The sequence below is a fragment of the Phyllostomus discolor genome, chromosome 1, assembly GCF_004126475.2.
Source record: "Phyllostomus discolor isolate MPI-MPIP mPhyDis1 chromosome 1, mPhyDis1.pri.v3, whole genome shotgun sequence".
Taxonomy (NCBI): Eukaryota; Metazoa; Chordata; class Mammalia; order Chiroptera; family Phyllostomidae; genus Phyllostomus; species Phyllostomus discolor.
Window position 1 is genome coordinate 185,883,682 of NC_040903.2, and position 19,756 is coordinate 185,903,437.

The window sequence follows — 19,756 nt, forward strand, 5'->3', positions numbered from 1 at the left end:
CTACACCCCCATTCTCCTCCCCATCCTGAGCAACCATTACAATACATCTAAATGTTTATTTCTTCATTGCATTCTTACAAAATGAGTGCTACCTTCTACGCACATAAACTTCAGTGTGTATTAGCACAGTTGTTATAGTTCTTTCATTTTATTCATTCATCACCAAGCTTCTAAGACACATCCATGTTGCTGTGTGTGCATTTATCCCATTGCTTTTACTTGCTGTGCCCCATGCACCTTCACCACACATCCCCTTTCCCCTTTCCCCAGGATGGCCACCAGGGTGGCCTCCAACTTCCTCAACAACCATTCTACAGTTATTTTATGTATGTTACCTTGCCTATAGCTAAACTGTGAACTGCTTATAAAGAACCACATTTTTTTTCTGTTAAACCCCCTTTGACAGTAGATAATTAGGGAATATTTGTTGATTTTCTATGGTGGCCTATGCATGTTCTCTACAGCAAGGTGCTAAAAATTAAAGTAAAATTAGAGTAAGGAGTTGCCAATGGAGTCTTCCTGGTGTTTAATCTTGACTTTACCCCTTACTAGCCCTGTGACCTTGGAAAAGTAACACCAACTTGCTTTGGGCACCTCATTTTTAATCTATAAAGGTGGATATGAACACCTACCTTAGTGTGCTGTTATGAGGAATAAATGAATTAATACAAAACACCTCAGTACAGCAAATGGCATATAACAGGTGTTTATATCTGCTCACTACTCAGCTTTGTGTAATATTCCATACATTAACATTAAATGGATTACTGTAATTCTTTGATTACCATTCCGCTAACCTAGATTTTAAGGATAAGTGCTAGAGTATGTTAAAATGCTCTTTTTTTTCCCCAAGAATGTAGTATGTATTACTCTTTATTGCAAGATTCATGGCAATCTTTTATTTGTTGTTTATTACATGTTGGAAAGAAAGCTGTATCTATTAAGAAGTAAAATCACAAGTTACTCTTCTGCGCACGAGAAGATGGCTGTTCTCATGGCTTCTGGTTCTTCCTCCAGTGGCTTGAAAATGCAGGTACTCCATCAGTCATGTTTTGTCCTCCAGGTGTTTGCGTAAGAAAATGTACCCTGTAACAGAGTGACAGTAATACAAATCAGTCCCTCCTTGTGTTTACCCCAGTTTTTGACAATTCCTCCTGTTTTAAGGGACTATATCATTATGATTCACTGTGAGAATTCTTATTTATAAAACCTGGGCAAATGCTTAAATTAGAATAAAAATCATAGTTAATTCTAGATCTGCAGAATAGGCTTGGCATCATTATCTCTTCTATCACTGATATGCATCTGCTCATGTCATTTGGTTAATGCTGAAATCTCTATTATCACTCTTCCGGAGCAGCACATCGTACATACACAGACTTGCGTTAATAATTACAAAGAATCGGAATATTTAGAATTGAAATATTGGACAGATAACTCTAAAATGATTTGTGAACTTTTGAGTATATTGCTTTTAAACAAGGCAACACAATCATCCCTAAGATGTGACATTTCATTTGAGAAGACATGCATTTACTACTTCCAAGAATTTGCAGTAAGACAGAAAAAATAAAACACAAAATGGAATGTAGCTATTGTTCTTAATCTCTAAAAATAACAAACGTTCACTTTAACAAAGTTCCAGCCATACTGTTCCCAGACTAAGGGACAGAAACAAATTCAAGTATTATCCCCAAGTACATTTAGTTTGGGATAAAGCTATACTGGTATTCTCTTATCTTAGGTTATAAACAAGTTGCAATAAGGGGATGGATATGTAAAATAGAAATAACAATGTGGAGGAAGAAGGAGGGAGGAGAGAACTGAGTAAAAAAATGAGAAACAATGTTTAAAAGTTTCTATGGTTTTGTGTAAAGAATGAGGTATGGTATCTCAGAAATAGTACTGGGAAATGAAATGATGCCCAGCGTATCATTTAAAAAAGTGATAAAGCAACAAGACCACATAATAAGCAATATATTCAAGACAGTGGTAGGAAGAGAAAGACCGTCAAGTGCTAGATTTACTGAGTAATGTTTAGATTTTACAGTTAAATATCATGTAAAAAATAAAATATTGTAACATCTGCTACAGTGGGACTGAAACTCTAGACCCTGGTCCTTCTCTCCCCTCTGAAACAATTATTTCTATAATGTGTGTCTCTCTGCCATATTATTTAACTCTAATCTTCACACTATTAGTTCAGTATCCTTTTACCATCAAAATGAAAGTATTAACAGCTAACCTTTAATGAGTACAACACTCTGCAGTGTGTTTTAAGAGTTGTCCACATAGTAGCTCCTTCAGTCCCTGTAACAATTCTGTGACTAGGTGCTGTTGTCATCGTTAATCTCCGTTTTGTAGATGGGGACATTACTGACAGAGAAGTAACCGGCCTGAGGTCGTGGGACTGAATGGGGCAAAACTGGGATTTCAACCCACGCAGCCGGGCACCAGGGTGCTGTGTCACCTCTCTAGTGAGGTGGCATTTCCCTCTCGACTCTCATCCATCAGTGGGCACAATACAACTATGTCACCTATATCCCAAATTTAAAACTCAGATGTAATCGTTGATGAAGCTCTACCTTTAGAACCATCCCACACTACCAAGACCCAATATTACCAAAACACTTACACATGATTTGGCCCAAAGCAAACTGGTCCACAGTACAAGTTAGGAGAAAATGTATAGCCACCCCCTCTTCCCTGCCATCTTCATGATTTTTCAAGCTCTGGATGGGTTAGTGCAGCATTTTGTTTTAAGCATTTTTGCCCTTTTCACTAATTCATTTTTACTGTCCAGCAGAAAGTTGGAGCAAATGAAACATCCAACAATTCGTGGATTGCTTAACTAGTGGTAGGTTATATAATGATACACACGGTAATCCCACTTTATAATTCTGTGTCTGCGTCAATGCCTACTCACTTATTTCTGGAAGAAGGTAGTATCATTGGAAGAAATGCTTCAACAATAAAAACCATCCACAGAAATAACCTTTCTTTGTGTAATCATCTCTGTAATTTCTGGCTTAATTCCTTAACATTTCCTGTGCTGTTCATACATTAAATTCTTTGAATGGTCAGAATTTTCTCAGAAATGGTTCATAATACTCTTCACTTTTCTCTAAGGAGGAGTGTTGAAAGAATGAATGATCTGCCTATTTTCTTGGACACAGACGCAGGCACCTCTCGGATGTGCGGAGTGTTTCTGGGTCAGTGCAAAGGAGCCTGTACGACCAAGCGAGGCTGCGTCGGTTTTAACAGCACAAGTGCTTCAGCAGAGGTGAGCACAGGGCTGCCATCCACGCAGTCCTGGGGAGAAATGAGATGGCAAGCCGGCTATCAACCCGAGGAGGCGACACCAGAGCCATTCTGTAGGCTGAGTGGGAGTTTGTGAGAAGAAAGAGCATTCGGCACACACAGTGGTCAAACAGTAAGTGTGGAAGAAAAAATGGCAATCTTTGTTTTGATTTTACCTTACAGTAAACTTCTTTCTCCAAGACCAGTAGTAATTTATAATGATCCAACAGATACGCATGGGGGATAAAATACCTTTTATATCTTTTGTGTTGATCTCATGAGATTAGTAGAAGGTTAAGAAAAGTTTTTAAGCACTAGAAAACGTCATGCTTCCCTACAAGTTTGATATGTATTAAGAAACGTGTAAATTGTTCTTACCAGACCACCCTTAAAGTTCTTAATGATTTTCTTCCCCAGTATGTTCATGAGCCACATGCCCCAGGTTGGCATATACTGCCACAGATATGCCACCAACAGAAAAGGCTGCTCTCCAATCCAAACTTCCTTCAGGTCATTGGCCATGCTGACCAGCATCAGCCGTGCACAACGGCTGGTGGCCATCTTGTTGGGCTGGTCTGGGTCGCTACCTACAGACTAAGAAACATTTTAAAGATGAAGTGAATGCTGAGTGTTTATCCAAGGCATTTCATAAAACTTTTAAGCTAGAGCCATGCCTGGTGTAGCTCAGTGGATTGAGCTCAGGCTGTGAACCAAAGGGTTGCTGGTTGATTCCCAATTAGGACACATGCCTGGGTTGCAGGCCAGGTCCCCAGTGGGGGCCATGTGAGAGAAAACCCATTGAGAGTTTCTCTCCCTCTCTTTCTCCTTCCCTTCCCCTCTTTCTAAAAATAAAAAAAGATAATAAAAATTAAAAACTTTTAAGCTAGAAAGGACCCAGAAGTCATCTAGTTGAGTGACTCCTTTATGTGACCTCATGCTGCCTAGGAGTCTCCCATTGGTACTAACAGGTGTCTACAATATTTCAAAAATGCCTAACAGGAATTGTATACACTTACCAGATAAGACTGTGCAGGTTAACTAAAAGATGAAGTTTCTCCACTTTTAATTAGAATTGTATCATCTTAGTGTACTTTAGGATAATCATATATCACTTTAATAATAAAAATCTTTAAGCAAATTCATACATACATTTAACAAATTAAATTCTATTAACACAGAAGAGTCCAGCCCTGGCTGGATGGCTCACTTGGTTGAGCATCGTCCCATGCACAAAAGGTTGCCAGCCGGGGCACACAGCTAGGTTGTAGGTTTGATCCCCAGGTCGGGGTGCATACAGGAAGCAACCAATCAATGTTTCTCTCTCATATCGATGTCTGTTGCTGTCTCACCCTCTCTGTCTCTCCCTTCCTCTCTCTAAAAACAATAAACATATCCTTGAAAAAAATCTTAAAAAAAAAAACCATAGAGTCCTTGGGGGTGAAATGGAGGAAAAAGATAAAAAAGTGGTTTCTTGGTAGTGGACACATCTGGTACTGCTAATCTAGTCAACCCACTATCATTCTATAAATAAATAAACTGAGGCCCAGGAAGGTAGTTACTCATCTGCACTGACACAGACCATTAAAATAACCATGTCTACATTCCAAGTCCCTTGATTCCTACAGTGGGATGATTATTCCATTTTACCTTAGAGGCTCCACAGAAAGTGTGAAAAATATAAATTATATCTCTGAACATTTACATAGAAACATATACAGATTGATGTCACAGTAGAAATAGATCTTAACGGAGAAAAAGGAAAATGTCATGGTCTTTAGAGGGATTTTGTATTACTGAGTGACTGGATTCTTCATTAGACATCTGATACTCATTGATAAATCACTCTATATAATCCGAGCTGAAGGCAGCACAGGCCTGGGTGAAGCTAACCTAAAATTATCACAATAGAACAAGGCTTTTTCTAAGCTCCTTCACCGCAATTCCTCTTTAAAAGAGCAATACATTTAATATACTAAAATTTAGCCACACAGAGCCTTTCAGTATTGCTATACTTTGTCAATGAACAGAAACTGGGTTTTTTAAATCCCGTAACAGTGGATTACTTATCCAACAATTTCTTTAGCCTTTATTAAAACTGGCTGTCAAAACACTATCAGCTAACCTTCACAATTTCCCTTATGCTATGAGTTATGGCTTGTAAATAAGTCACAAAACCCTGAGGCATAGTGATATAACACCAATAAATAACTACTAAAGCATTCAAATTATATCCCAACTAGAAATTTTTACCTGTGTGACATCATTAGTTAGGGCATTCTTCACAATATTTGATTGCACAGGTCCTGGGAAAATGTTAGACACTACTATACCTGGGTACTCGAAGAGTTCAGCTCGAAGGCTGTTAAAAAAGCCCTAGTAGACAAAATAAAAAAGCAAATAAATACAGACATATATCTCATGTTTAAGCAAATTAATACCTACATAGTTCTTCAACTATGAGGGACAATAAAGCAACACATTATCAAAATATGTTCTGAAATGCGTGACTAACAGGAAATGTAATTGTGCAACCTTATTAGGTATTTTTAACCGTAAGACTGGAGGCCATCTAGTATAGCATTTTCAGCTCTTTCGAGGTATGAATGGTTCACCTGTTTGGTAGTGGTGGATCATGCCATCAGTGATTTTTAAGGTAAGCAAACACTGGATAGGTGAAAAAATACCCCCTGGAGATTCTGATACACACTCTACACCAATCCCCATATCTCACTCCAAAAGGGGTGCATGTTCTCCACTGAGAATCACTCAGGTTTGGTTTCTTTTTACCTCTCAAAGTGGTCTAACGTGCCAGTATTGGGGCAGGGGGATGGGGAGGGAATTAGTACTTAACAGAAACTCTCATCGAGAAGAATGCAGCCCTAACCAGGTGGCTCAGCTGGTTGGAGGGTCATCCCATACACAGAAAGGTTGCGGGTCCAATCCCCAGTCAGAGCACATGCCTAGGATGTGGGTTCAATCCCTGGTTGGGGCATATACAGGAGGCAACCAACTGATATTTCTGTCTCACATCAATGTCTGTGTCTGGCTGGCTGGCTGGCTGGCTCTCTCCCTCTCTGCCCCCTTTTCTCTCTCTCTAAAATCAGTGAACATATCCTCAAATAAGGAAGGGAGGGAGGGAGGGAGGGAGAGAGGGAGGGAGGGAAAGAGCAAGGGGAAGGAATCAACCTTTTCTATTTATTACCAGTTTATCATTAGTTTCAGCCAACATTCAACTTCTCTGGACAGTAAAACCCTCTAGACTTAAATATACTTGCCATTTCTAAACCAAATAGGGAGTAAACATCTACTTTCCCTAAATCTCTTTTCCTAATTTGGAAAATGGTCCAAGATTACATTGTTATGAGCTGAGTTAACTACTGAAAAGCCTAAAGACCTAACCCCTAGGGTACATGTATTTATGATCCAATAACGTTAAAGTAGGTACCAGCCCTTAACTCTGACCCCTAACAAAAACACAGGGCCTACGATGATTCATGCTGCCAGAGACTAAGACAGTGCCTAACTCTGATGGGCAGGAAAAAGGCTTTCTAAATGAAGAAACTCCCATACCCTTCACTTTCTGCCACTCTTTAGCAGAGGAGAGAGGACAGACACAATAAGAGCCAATACATCAGACACTAAAACCTCTTCTTGTTTGAAGTCACCTCTAGTATAACATGATAGTGTGAACTTTTCATTGATAAACAAGTTCACTCTAGCTTGCCAGGCGTCTGACAAGGAAATGTGCTCTTCAAAGATCCTTTATCTGACACATTGTGTCTGAGGATCAAAGCCAACAATAAAATAGTAAGCCTTAGAGGACAGGCCAGACAACTTACATTGTGTTTGACTGAGAGCATCCTGCATGTCTCATGACACACTTGGTGCCAAACAGATGGGGGAGCCACCTTCCCTCATCTACCAGAGTTGCCCAGCTACTCTGCAGGAAGTGACTGATACCCTGTTGCCAAATATGAGGAAATGGTCACGTAGCAGTCCCTTTCCTCACTCTCTACAACTGTCTGCTTTTCACAACAGAAAGGACGTTCCAAGGAACCAACCCTTCACATTTTCCTGAAACTGATGATCATTCACCTATCCGTCTCATCATTCCAACAGTGAACTATTCTCTGTAAACTGACCTTCAACAGCATTAACTACAAATTGGGAATCTTCTTTAATCATTCTCCTCCTCTTGGCCTTATGACTTAATTTGTTCCTTGTTACAGTTTAATAACATTTCTTCATATCCACTCTTACCCATCATTAAAAATTCATTCATTTCTAATATTGACAACTCAAAAGTTAAGCAAACCAAATCAAGCTTCTCTCCTAGCCTGTCTTCTTCCAGTGAACCCAGGGTAAATACAGTCAAAGCTAGTCCCATCAGGGCTATGAAGCACAAGGCAGATCCTCTAATGGGTAGTTCCTATTTCTGACATGCTTATATATGTAGACCAGGTTAAATAAACCCCACATAAATGGAAGAGGAAAAAGAAGTCCCAGAAGTAGGGAAGAAAACTACACCCTGAAGTATATGAAGAAATCAGGGGTAAACCCCAAATTTGCCACAAAGATGCGGTAAAAATGAGGAAAAGGTGAAGGGTGATATGTTGACTGGATTATATAATTCTTGAGGGCGGGTACCGTATCTCATCATTTTTCTATCCCAGGGATCTGCTGCAGTGCATGGCACAGTTGCAGGTGCTCAATACGTGTTTGCTAAATTAGAAAGAGGGAGGTGAGGTTCAAGTCTTTTTAGGCATCTTTGAGGGATGTCCTCTATCAAAGATCTCCTTGGGTCTCTATCGCTCTGCATCACTGCATAGTTCCAATGACCTCTTGTAGTAGCAGCCATATCCCCCATGTACATTGAGGTCAGTTCTATGCAAGCCAGTTTGAGCAGCCTTACCCGAAGAGCATGTTTGCTGGCACAATATCCACTAGAAAGGGGCACAGATACGATACCCGTGAAGCTATTCACAGTAACAATCTTTCCTTGTTTCCTCTCGATCATGTGAGGCAGAACACACATTGTCAAGGACACTGTCCCTAAGTAGTTAAGTTTTATGAGCTCCTTGTAGACATCCAGGCTGGTTTCCACACAGAGAGAACGCTGGGACCTTCCACCATTGTTGACCAGAATGTCGATCTAGTTAAATAAAATCAGAAAAGGGTCACTTTGGAGATGACCTGTAATGGAGTTTGATGGAATACCTAGGGCTGACTGCTTATATTGTTAACTTGAAGAATCATTGACTCAGAATGGTGTATTTCCAGAAGTCAGCAATAAAAATATAAAATAAAAAACAGGATTTGCCTGTGGAATCAATTCCTATTTTAGGTGACTCTTTATGGGAAGTAGCAAGTGTTATAAAAATAAAAGGCACTGAGTTTCTAGCTTCTTTTGTTCTCCACAGAGGAGTTAGTACTTGTTAAATTATGAAAAGTAGTAATCACCCAAAGCCAAAGATTCAGAAATTAAGAGGCCCAACTCACAGGCCCTGATCTCACTGCATGGACCCATTTGCCTCAAGCCCTTTTAATGATAGCACCACAGATGGGAATCACTTTTGCAACTATTTCAAAGCAAAACTTATCAATTCAAAATGCTACTTACTTTACCAAACTCCTGGAGAACGGTTTTGGTAGCCACTTCGTGTGAACTTATGTCAGTCAGGTCAAGGGGCAAAACAAGTATATCTTTTCCTTTTAAATTGCCATTCTCTAAATAAAGACACTTAAAAATTAGTGTGGAGGTCACACAATAGTTCATTCAAGCTCCCTGCCACTTGCATTAAGTCTAATACCCGTCCTTACAACCAGACTTGGCAACAAACTCACTTCTGAGTGGGCCTGCAGGAGAGTCTCTCAGTGATCAAGAAGAGGACTGGTAGTAATACGGCAACATCTTATCAGACAAGCTGGCTGGGGACACGAGAAGGAGAAGGGCAATCCTCAACTTGTCTAGAGTTGGGAAGACTCTATGGGAAGTAGCCATAGTAGACTATAAAAGTTAGACTGTTTATATAGGTTACTATATATAGGCTACTATATAAACAGTCTAACGTTGGAACAGACTAAAGGAAATCAAGGCTATACTACATGGTAAAAAATTTTTTTGAAGCAATTTCTTTAAAGTATAGAGATACTTTTATATTATGATAGGTTCACAGTATTGGTTGCCCTTTTACACATACTGAAAAACAAAGTTTATGCTTAAAATCAGTAAGAAGCTCAAGCCCTCCAGTGGCATGACACACAGACACTTCTTTCCAGAGGCTGAGGATTCCAGGAGGCAAACATGGAAAAGTACAGAATCCTGGAATTCCTAACCAAGAATCATGTTGGACTGTAATGGCCCTTTCTATTTCTGTTTATTAAAAAAGAAAAAACCTGCCCTGGCTGGCGTAGCTCAGTGGATTGAGCGCAGGCTGCGAACCAAGCATTGCAGGTTCGATTCCCAGTCAGGGCACATGCCTGGGTTGCAGGCCATGGCTGCCAGCAACCGCACATTGATCTTTCTCTCTCTCTCGACCCCTTCCCTCTCTAAAATATTAATATAAATAAATAAAATCTTTAAAAAAGAAAGAAAAAAAGAAAAAACCTGAAATTAGTCTTCTTGAACTCCGACCTTGGAGTACAAGTAATGCCAATAAGGAAACATCAGATGTATAAAGGCTGATGGACAAAGGAGTAAATTGTGAAACATTAACTGTTTTAAAAGAAAGAAAAAAGTGTGTACCAGTTGTCTGGCAGGTAAAAGGAAGACAACCAGCCTCGTTCCAACTAGGAAATGCTGACATGGCTCACCTCTGCTAGCGCAGATCTTACCAGCGGGGTGACTGCCTCAAGGAACGGCCCAGGGAAGAATGCAAGAGCCCTTTGGGCTTTGGCAACTAACATTCATTTCCGGGTAGTTAGTTCCATCAGCAAAGTGAAAGAAAGATTTCTACAGAATGACAGGTAGATGACCAAAAAAAATGGTCTGCTGGAAAATTCAAAATTATCTCAGCCTAGATACTAAATAATAACTTTGTTCATTGAGGCTGCTTTCAATGTGAACATAACCACACTAAAACTGGAACAAAAATAAACTTTGTTGCCCTATAGATTGACATGAAAAATACTATCTCAAGATGCATTTTTTAAGCTTAATTCACTTCCTATTCTTTCGTCCTTTGTAACAAAAACCTTAAGCCATCCCACATGACTTCAGTATCATTTACCAAAATGAGTCAGGATCCTTTCTAAGTAAATTTCTACAGTTACACACCTGTATGTCAGACATAAGAACCAAACTGTTCCTTCTTTGAGACAAAAATATAAGGCATTTATTTGGTTTCTAAAAACCCACCAACATTTGAGAGAATTGGTGGTCACTCCCTAACACCAAGAAGCGGTGCAATTTTAAAAAACAAAAAAGCATAAAGGTGTCAGGAAAAGGGAAGGGGAAGGCCAGGGCTGCCAATTAAGAGATGACAAAAGGAAGAGGACTTGGGTCAAAACACTTGGAGCATTTGGAACCTGAGTGTGCTGTCCGGGAAAATCCCACTCTCCCTACTGAAATTCCCCAAACTGTATTTGAATTTGGATTCTGCTTTATTTCTAGGAAGCACAGCTGCTGTTTTTAGATCCACTTACCAAGGCACCTTCTTTTCACCCTTTCCAGCTCCTGCACTCTTCTGGCGGACAGCACCAAGGAAACTCCTAGTTTAGACAGCTGGTAAGCCAGCTCCTCACCAATCCCACTCGATGCTCCAGTCACCCACACCACCATGTCAGTCAGCTCCCATTCTATTGAGAAAAGAGCGAGGGTGGGAGGAAGAAAATAAGCTATGAATTACACCCATATCCAAAAGTTAGCAAAGAAAAAGTGTTTTAAACAATACTGCTAATTAATGAGGGTGTAACACGAGTCTCTGTGATGCAATGTTCCTGCGTGCCTTGTTTCTTAAAATTTGTGTCATTTGTCAAAAATAGCAAACCAGGTGTCACTTAACATACACATTTCTGGTTTTCAATTAGGAAAGTTAAAAATCAGGAAACTGAGTTTGAACTGGGTTGTGGGCCAGGTCCACAGTCCGGGCGATCGAGAGGCAATGCACAGATGTCTCACACATTGATGTTTCTCTCCCTCTTTCTCTCTCTCTTCCCCTCTCTCTAAAGTAAATAAATAAAATCTTTTAAAAAGAAAAATAATCTTCAAAAAGTCTTGCATGTAAAAGAAATGAAAGATAATTTTCGCATACAATAGCTGTATATCCACCCTACCCTACCAGGAAACTTGAAACAAATGAAAAAGAAATCAGGAAACTGGTTTACTACCCTAGTCAAGCGATCCTAGAACCTGTCAGGTTGACAGTGTGGGCTCCATAAGTTGCCAGGGTTCAAATCCCAGCTCCAGCACATAGCAGTGAAACACTCCTATATGAGAGAGAACTCAGAGCCTCAACTTTCTACAACTAGAAAATAGTAAAAACTCTGGCACAGAATTGTTCAGAGGACCAAGTTAAAATGGGCAGGGTTCTCACAGCAGTGTCTGACATACTCACTGCTTAATAAAATATCAGTGAATAATCGTTGCTAAAAATCTTTAACAAATGGACTTTTGGCAGCAAAACATAAGATATTCACTCACTAACATGTGTGTTTCAATTTCTCCAGCCAGGAGCAATGAGGTTACTGACTATAATGGCTTAACATTTTTTCATTACTTCCTATGTGTTTTAAAAACATTACCTTATTAAAACCCTCACAAGAACCTTATGAAATATGGATTATCTCAATTTTATAAAAAAGGAAACTGAAGTTTACAGGAATTAATTTATCCCATTAGACTACGAACTTCCTTATGGCTGACACCCTGCTTGCCTTGCTCCTTGTTCCTGCTATGTCCTCAGTGCCTAGCACACTGTGATATAGATGGGACTCCACAAATAAACACCCAAGATCCCTAGCAGAGCTGAGATATGAGCCCAGGTATATCTCACTCCAAAGGCCACATTCTGGCCACCAGCGTATGATGCCCACATTTTAATATGATCAATGTTTTAAAATCCAACTGTTTTTTAGCCATTCAAGAAAAAGCAACTTGTCCTCAGGAAAGGGGGTTGCATGTAAATAATCTGAACCAAAGATGGAAACATCCCTGTTATAATGTCTGAGCCATAATGCTTTTCTATCACATGACGTGCCTTTCCACGTCAGATAGGGCCTTTCCACGTCAGATTCAGATAGGGCCCAGCCCTATCTGAAAACTGGCAGGCGCGAGTTGGCACACAGGAGCCAGATCCATGGATCGGTTCTCCCGTGGGAAACCAGGCCTGCATTGTACCTAGGCTGCTTTGAGGCTTGCTCTTGCTAAAACTTTCTCACCCTGAGTTGAAGCAGCAAATGTTTACTATACATGTCTAAAGTAACTTCCTGAAGTCTGTGCTAATTCTCCCAAGGATGGAGTTTAACCAGACCAATCACTCTTATCGTTCCCTTGTATTTGCAACATTTCTTCCTTGTCAATCTGTAAGAAGTAATTGGTAACATCCTTTCGTTTGTTATCTGTAAAAAGTAATCACCTAAACCAAACCTAAGTATAATGAATGAAAACCTTCTTTGATGTATGCTATTAGAAAGCCAATAAAAGCCTGTCCAGGAAAGGGTTGAGGTGCTCTCTCTTTGAGAGAGTGGCCGTGCCGTCCCTTTTTCTCCACAGGACTTCTGCAGTCCGTGTGAATTTGTTTGTCTCATCCACAACACCGCGGACACTGCTGGCCAGAGTCCCCATCACTCATTGTTCCAAAGTTCTGCAAAACTTGGACTCTAGGGTAAGTAGAGTTTGTAACTGTTTACTAACTAGCGTAGAACTAACAAAGATTTCATTTTTACCCCCAGATGCAAATATTATTTAAACCCAACAATGAAAATCCCCAGGCTCACATTTTTACCTTAATACACCTATAGTTCTGGCACCTTCCTGGGGAAGAAAACTTTTTTTGCACCAATGTTTATAAATTGCACGGACTCTAGTATATACAACAGCCTCCCTAAAAAGCTTCTAAAACCAGGTTCTTGAAGTTCAAAAAGACTTAACAGTTCAATCCCGAGCCCAGTGTGAGAATTCTCTCCTTAGGTCGACTAGTCTCTACTTAATTCTCTCACAGGATGAGGAAGCTACTGACCTCTGAGGCAATTACTCACTCCTTTTGTTGGATCAGTCTAATCCTTCAAGGAGTTCAAAGATTCTTATCCTGATGTGCTATACCTTTAACTTCTCCCCGCCAGCATCTGACGCCTTGTGACACCAGAAAGAATAGATTGAGCCTGTCTTGCACATGACAACCCCTCATTTATTTGAAGACAGGTGTTATGTCCTCCCTAAGTCCTCTCCTTCTTGCTCCTCTAAGGGTACATAAACACCTCCAATTGCTGCTACCTTCCCTCAGATGACATGGCATCAGGTTTCTCCCTCACTCTTCTGCTCCCACCCCTCTGCACAGGCTCTAGCTGGTCAATGTCCCTATTGAAGGGAGTCGACCAGAGCAGGACACAGGATTCCCATGGGGTCTGTACAGTTCAGAGCAGGGTGAGGTAACTAAATTGCTTCCCTTGTTCCCCAGAAGACAGCCTGTGTGAGGGCCTGGACAGTGGCTGGATCAGTCACTGCTGTGTCCCTAGTGCCCAGCACAAAGGCTGACCCAGGTTACAGAAGACATCTGTTGTTGTTGGGAGTTTGCTGCTTCAAGACACTAAATATCTCCCAGGCTTGCTTAATTTTTCTGGCAGTCACTTCACAGTTGCCTCATTTTGAGGTTCCTGTCAACTAAAACCTGAGTTTCCCTCACATGTGCTGCTGTTGAGACTTGCCCTGCTCTGGACTTGTGCCAGATATTTTTTCTGGATCAACATGCAATATCTAAAATTAGTCACACTTAAATGTCACCATGTGAGATATATGCTTAGAAAGGCAGAGAACTTCTCTAGAAGAATACGTAAAAGGTGGCACATGGTGGTTCCCTCTAGAGAGGCATACAGAGTAGGTGGGGGCGAGGCTGGGAAACAGCTTTATTTTTCACTGTATATCCCTTGTATTTTTAATTTTTTATTATGTGAACATATTATTTATATTTTAAGTGACAAAAATAATAAACCTTCAGAGAAGATGATTTTTTTTTTCATATTGATAAGAGTCTGTCCATCTTTCCAATCTGAGCTACTTTGGGACCGGAGTATGTCCTCAAGGTCTTTTCACTTTTTTCATTACCCCTCACTCCCAGGGGTCCTGTAAGTTATTTTTTTTCTAACAACTCCCCCATGGAATTGTAATTCCACTGATTTCCTCTCTGTCTGTTTATACATATATCTGTACCTTATATTTAAGGCATTCTGTAAAGTGTACTCCAGTAAGAATAGCTAAATTCAAAAATTAAAAGTTAAAAATGAAACACTATTAACATTTAACTTAACTTTATATCTGTATTTGCTGAACAACTTTAATGTAATGTGATTACTCAGATAAATAGTAATGTATTAAACTACATATGCAAGTTAACAAATCATATAACTACATAATAGCAATGTAATTAAATTTATTCAAAATCCTCCAAAATTGTTATTTGGAGGCATACTAGCCCTCGCTTCCAAGTAAAAACAGCAAAAGTAAAACATTTAAAAAATTAAATAAATTTGTTAGAATTCATGTTTAGTCACCTTAACTTTTAACTTTTGCTTGCTATGTGAAAATAACTTCTAATTTAACTGGCTGCTAGATATTACCAACATTTTTCCTTTTCAGAGCTTGGCATAATTAGTGGGTTGGATAATTTGTAAAGAATTAAATAATAAAATACGCCCTGGCTGGCGTAGCTCAGTGGATTGAGCGCGGGCTGGGAACCAAAGTGTCCCAGGTTCGATTCCCAGCCAGGGTACATGCCTGAGTTGCAGGCTATAACCCCCAGCAACTGCACATTGATGTTTCCCTCTCTCTCTCCCTCCCTCCCTCTCTCTCTCTCTCTCTCTCTCTCTCTCTCTCTCTCTCTCTCTCTCTCTCTCCCTCCCTCCCCTCCCTAAAAATAAGTAAATAAAATCTTTTTAAAAAGAGAATTAAATAATAAAATACAAACTATTTGTATGTAATTCTCAAAGTCCAAGTTAACACGGAAGCACTGAGCATCAAACACAAACATCCGCAAAGCAGCCAGTAGGCACATGCATTCCACCAGGTGAAACAGAGCAAACCATCAGAGAAAGCCTGCAATCACAGCCATCAATTTGCCATAGTTTTATAGCACTGACCTTGCATATGTGTACTGTATTTTCCATGAAGTCAATAATGTCAGTGTTGCATATGTCCCACCAAAAATGAAAAACTAAGGGAAAAGATTTCATTAGGTAGGGTTCAGCTTTCTAGAGACATAAAACACTATTCTATCAGGAGTGCCCAATCTGCAGCCCAAGAGCCACATGCAGCTCAGGATGGCTATGAATTTGGCCCAACACAAAATTGTAGATTTACTGAAAACCCTGAGATTTGTTTGTGATTACATGTCACAATGTATTTAATGTGGTCCAAGACAACTCTTCTTCCAGTGTGGCCCAGAGATGTCAAAAGTTTGGACACCCCTGCATGTTCCTTTTGGGTCCCCAAGAACCAGTTCTCACCCCGCAGAAGCAATACCACTTCCCTTCTCTCCTGGCCCCATTTTAAAAGCATACTAGCCCTTGCTTCCAAGCAAACTTCCTCACATGATGAGTTTTCATACAGGAAACTTGGTCCAGTAAAATCCTACTTCCCCCAGCCCTTATGGATCCTAAGCATATCTTTGGGCAGGTCATTAAATTTCTCTGAATATTAGTTTCTCTACCTGGAAAGTAAAATTAACAAAGTCTACTTTGTAGGAGTCCTTGTAACACATAAAGGTCACATGTTGGAAAGGACCAAAGTACACTGTTGAGTACACAGAATGTGTTAGTTAACCACCAGAAAATATTAAGCAGGGCACAGATACACATGGGACAGGAGGAATGCCCCTCATATGCCAATAATGATCTTACTCCCCGCAAAATGCAATCCAGTTCTTTCCAGGGTTATACTTTTACATGTTCCAATGAGTAACTAGGTGTATAAGTCCAGGTTACACGGAGAAAGGAAGGATGTTTTAATGGCTCTAAAACTCATTAACCAAAGGAGACTAGACAGCCTTTCAAACTCCTTACTGGGTACATTCCATGGGGATAATCGCGTATACTTTTTAACAGTTTCAATATGAAAAAAAGAAGTGATTATAGAAAGCAGTGCCTGTTCTTTCTGCATCCTGATAAAAGTTTGCCTTGAAGAATGTATGCTTCCAAACTCTATTTTCAGATTCCTCTGTGCCAACGGGGGACAGCCCAGCCTTATCTGTACATCCTTTCCCCCTCATGTAAAAATCTTAATCTTTGAAATGTGTGTACTTCTCGCTTACCCCTCTACCTGTATAAGCAGCCCTCACTCTTCCAAGTCAGCGCAGTGTTTCAAGGCTTCTTGGAGTTCTGCTCTCTGGTATGTCCTCAATTTAGCCCAAATAAAAACCTTTTCTTAAATTTACAGAGGTTTAGATCTTCTTTTCGTTGAGAATTTCAAGTTTTGCCATTTCAAAACCCCAGGGGAGTGAAAAGTGGTGGATAAACAACTTCATCAAGTAGAAAGACGGAGCTCCAGTCATCAAAAGGGGTCTCGTTTACACACCAGGGGAACGCGCGCACTACTCCAAGTACGGTCCTCCGACACTGCATCGGAATCCCTGAGAGCCAGGTAAGAATTGAGGGTCCTGAGGGAGCCCACCCATTCCAGTACTCTATCACTTTGGCGACAATGCAAGTCCAGCCGACCAAAACAGTAGATTAAAGGCAAAATCGCCACTTCCTCCCTCGCCCGCAGCCCCTGGAAAAGGCTCAGCCTTGCGACTCGGAAGCTCCACGCCACCCAGAGAGACTCGAAGGCAGCGCAGACTCGGTGGCAGGGGGCCCGGCCTCCCATACTGGAGGGATGGCTGCGGGTCCTCACCTGGACGTCGCCCCTGCCACTCGGCCCACAGCAGGGTCAGGTCCCCATCAGCCCGCAGGAAGCGCAGCAGCTGCACCACGAACGCCAGCAGCGCGAACAGCGCCAGCAGCAAAAGCAGAAAGTCCCAGCTCATGGCGGCCGCATGCGCCCTACTCCACTGGAGGAAGACGGGCCGCGCCCTAGCAGCGCAGCGGCTCTCCCAGACCTCTGCGGCTGCTTCCAAGCACGCCCGGGAGCAGTGCCGCCGGGCTCCGCCCAGTCCCGCACCACCTCCGGGAGTCGCGCTGCGCGCGTGGGCGTGGGGTGCGCCCCAACGTCGCACCAAATGTACCCGCCCCACAATTGCCACACGGGTTCCGCCTGCGTGTGCATCCAATAAAGGGTTGCAGTAGGAACAAAAGGCATGGATTTGTAGTATCAAAAACCGATTTTTTAGCAGTTGTTTTGAGGGCAGTTTTCAAGGCTCTGGTTGTGTCAACAGGAAAAGCACAAATATTTCAACCGAAAGACGCGGTCTCCTCTCTGTTATCTTTCTTCTTTAACTACAGGAATCGAACAAACCATCAAATTGTTTTTCATCCCACCCAACCCCCACCGAATTAACCCAGTCCTTCTGAGTTAAATTGGCCCCATGTCAACTAAAATTGGAAGCGCGGTGCAAATCACATTTGCCTAATTGCTGGACAAGAAAGTGCAGTTTCGGGCGTAACTGTCCATGAGCACTAGCGCTAGGAGCTCGGATCGGGGGGACCTTTGCCAACCCAGCGGAACTTAGTAACTGCACCCCGGGTGAGCTTAATTAAATTATTTCATTATCTGTACCCACAAAGAATATGGAGGAGGATTTAAATGAGAAGGTGTATGTGATCGGACGGAGGCTGGTACACAGTGGTTCATTCTTTTGTAATTATTACTATTAGTTATCATTATTAATTATTTTTTGTTTCCATTATTATAATTTCTTAAATGTCAACCTGAAAGTCAGGGACTTTATTTATAAACTTGTATATTCTACACCTGCAGAGTTCCCCTCACACGTGAAAGCAATAAAAATGTTTAAATTTTAATGAATCAAATTGTTACAGTTTAGGAGTCCTTGAGGAAGCTGTGAGCTAGCTTACAACTCGGAATGATATTGCTCAAGAGTCGCCCTCATTGGGCTGTCACCTTTGCAATAAGGGTTTTATTTTCTTTATCATGAATGACTTTTAAAATAAGGTGCTTAAACATACCACTCTAAAATCTCAGTACAGTGTAAAAACTCTTTAAGAGTTTCCTCTGAACCTGTTTCCCCTTCTGTAAAATATAAGAGTTGAGTTAGATTTAGTGTCGCAAGCCAGACCATACCATGGGTATACTGGATTCTCCATCACAAACTCCAGTTGCTGTGAGGGTGAGAGGGGTACAGAGCTGCAAATGGCAATTATGGCAGTGGGAGGTGGGACAGCAGGCCAGGACTGGGAGAAACCCACCCAGAGAATATGATCTCTGATCTGTCCAGCTTTAGAGATTAAGAAGTCTCTGTGAGAGACAGAATCATGGTTACAGAGAGCATTTTGATGGTTGCCAGATGGGAAGGGAGTGTGGGGAGTGGGTGAAGAGGTGAGAAGATTAAGAAGTACAAATAGGTAATTACAGAATGGCCAGGGCAGGTGTAAAGCACAGTATAGGAAATTGAATAGCCAAAGGACTTATATGCATGACTCATGGAAATGAACAATGGTGGGGGGACTGCCTAAGGGAGTGGGGGGTGCTGTGTGGAGGGGGGGCAAAGGCACAAAAATCAGGACCACTGTAGTAACAATCAATACACTATAATTTAAATAAATAAAGATCTTTTAAAAATATTTTTTAAAAAGAAATCTCTGTGAGCTCTGAATGTCTCAAAAATATGTCTTTGTTTTTCAATCTGGTGACTTGGTTCAGTACAAATGTCACATCCACTCCCATGTATGTACTTACTGTAAATTTATGTATATAATTTTATGTACATACATTTATTAACTTATATGCTGTAACAGTTAATTTTCTACCTTGACTTGGCTATGCTATGGTGTCCAGTTTTTGGTCAAGCACCTGTCTAGTTGTTGTTATAAATGTATTTTTTATATTTTTATTTTTATTTTTGTCTAACTTTGACTTTTTTATTAAATATTTTATTGTTGTTCTATTACAGTTGTCCCAGTTTTTTCACCTTTGCTCTCCTTCACCCAGCTGCCCCCCACAGTCAGTGCCCACCTTGTTGTCCATGTCCTTGGGTCGTTTACACTTGTTCTTTAAGTAGGCTCTTCCCCTTCTTTACTCCCTTATCCTACCCGCCCCCCTCCCTCTGGTCACTGCCAGTCTGTTCCTTGTTTTGTTTAGGTTCCTCTTTAGGTGAGATCGTGAATGTATTTTTTAGATGTAATTAACATT

At 40.9% G+C, this 19,756-nt stretch overlaps 1 protein-coding gene across 1 annotated transcript; it reads right to left on the minus strand.

Moving 5' to 3' along the window:
• Positions 1 to 690: 690 nt before the first annotated feature.
• Positions 691 to 17,610, minus strand: DHRS7 (dehydrogenase/reductase 7). The gene is made up of 7 exons (XM_028508050.2): positions 17,342 to 17,610; positions 10,945 to 11,097; positions 8,921 to 9,027; positions 8,213 to 8,452; positions 5,551 to 5,673; positions 3,679 to 3,894; positions 691 to 1,086 (listed from the first exon to the last, which is right to left on the minus strand). Exons 1-7 carry the CDS (start codon positions 17,472 to 17,474, stop codon positions 1,042 to 1,044), a joined length of 1,017 nt encoding a protein of 338 aa, XP_028363851.1. The 5' UTR covers positions 17,475 to 17,610; the 3' UTR covers positions 691 to 1,041.
• Between the last annotated feature and the right edge of the window lie 2,146 nt (positions 17,611 to 19,756).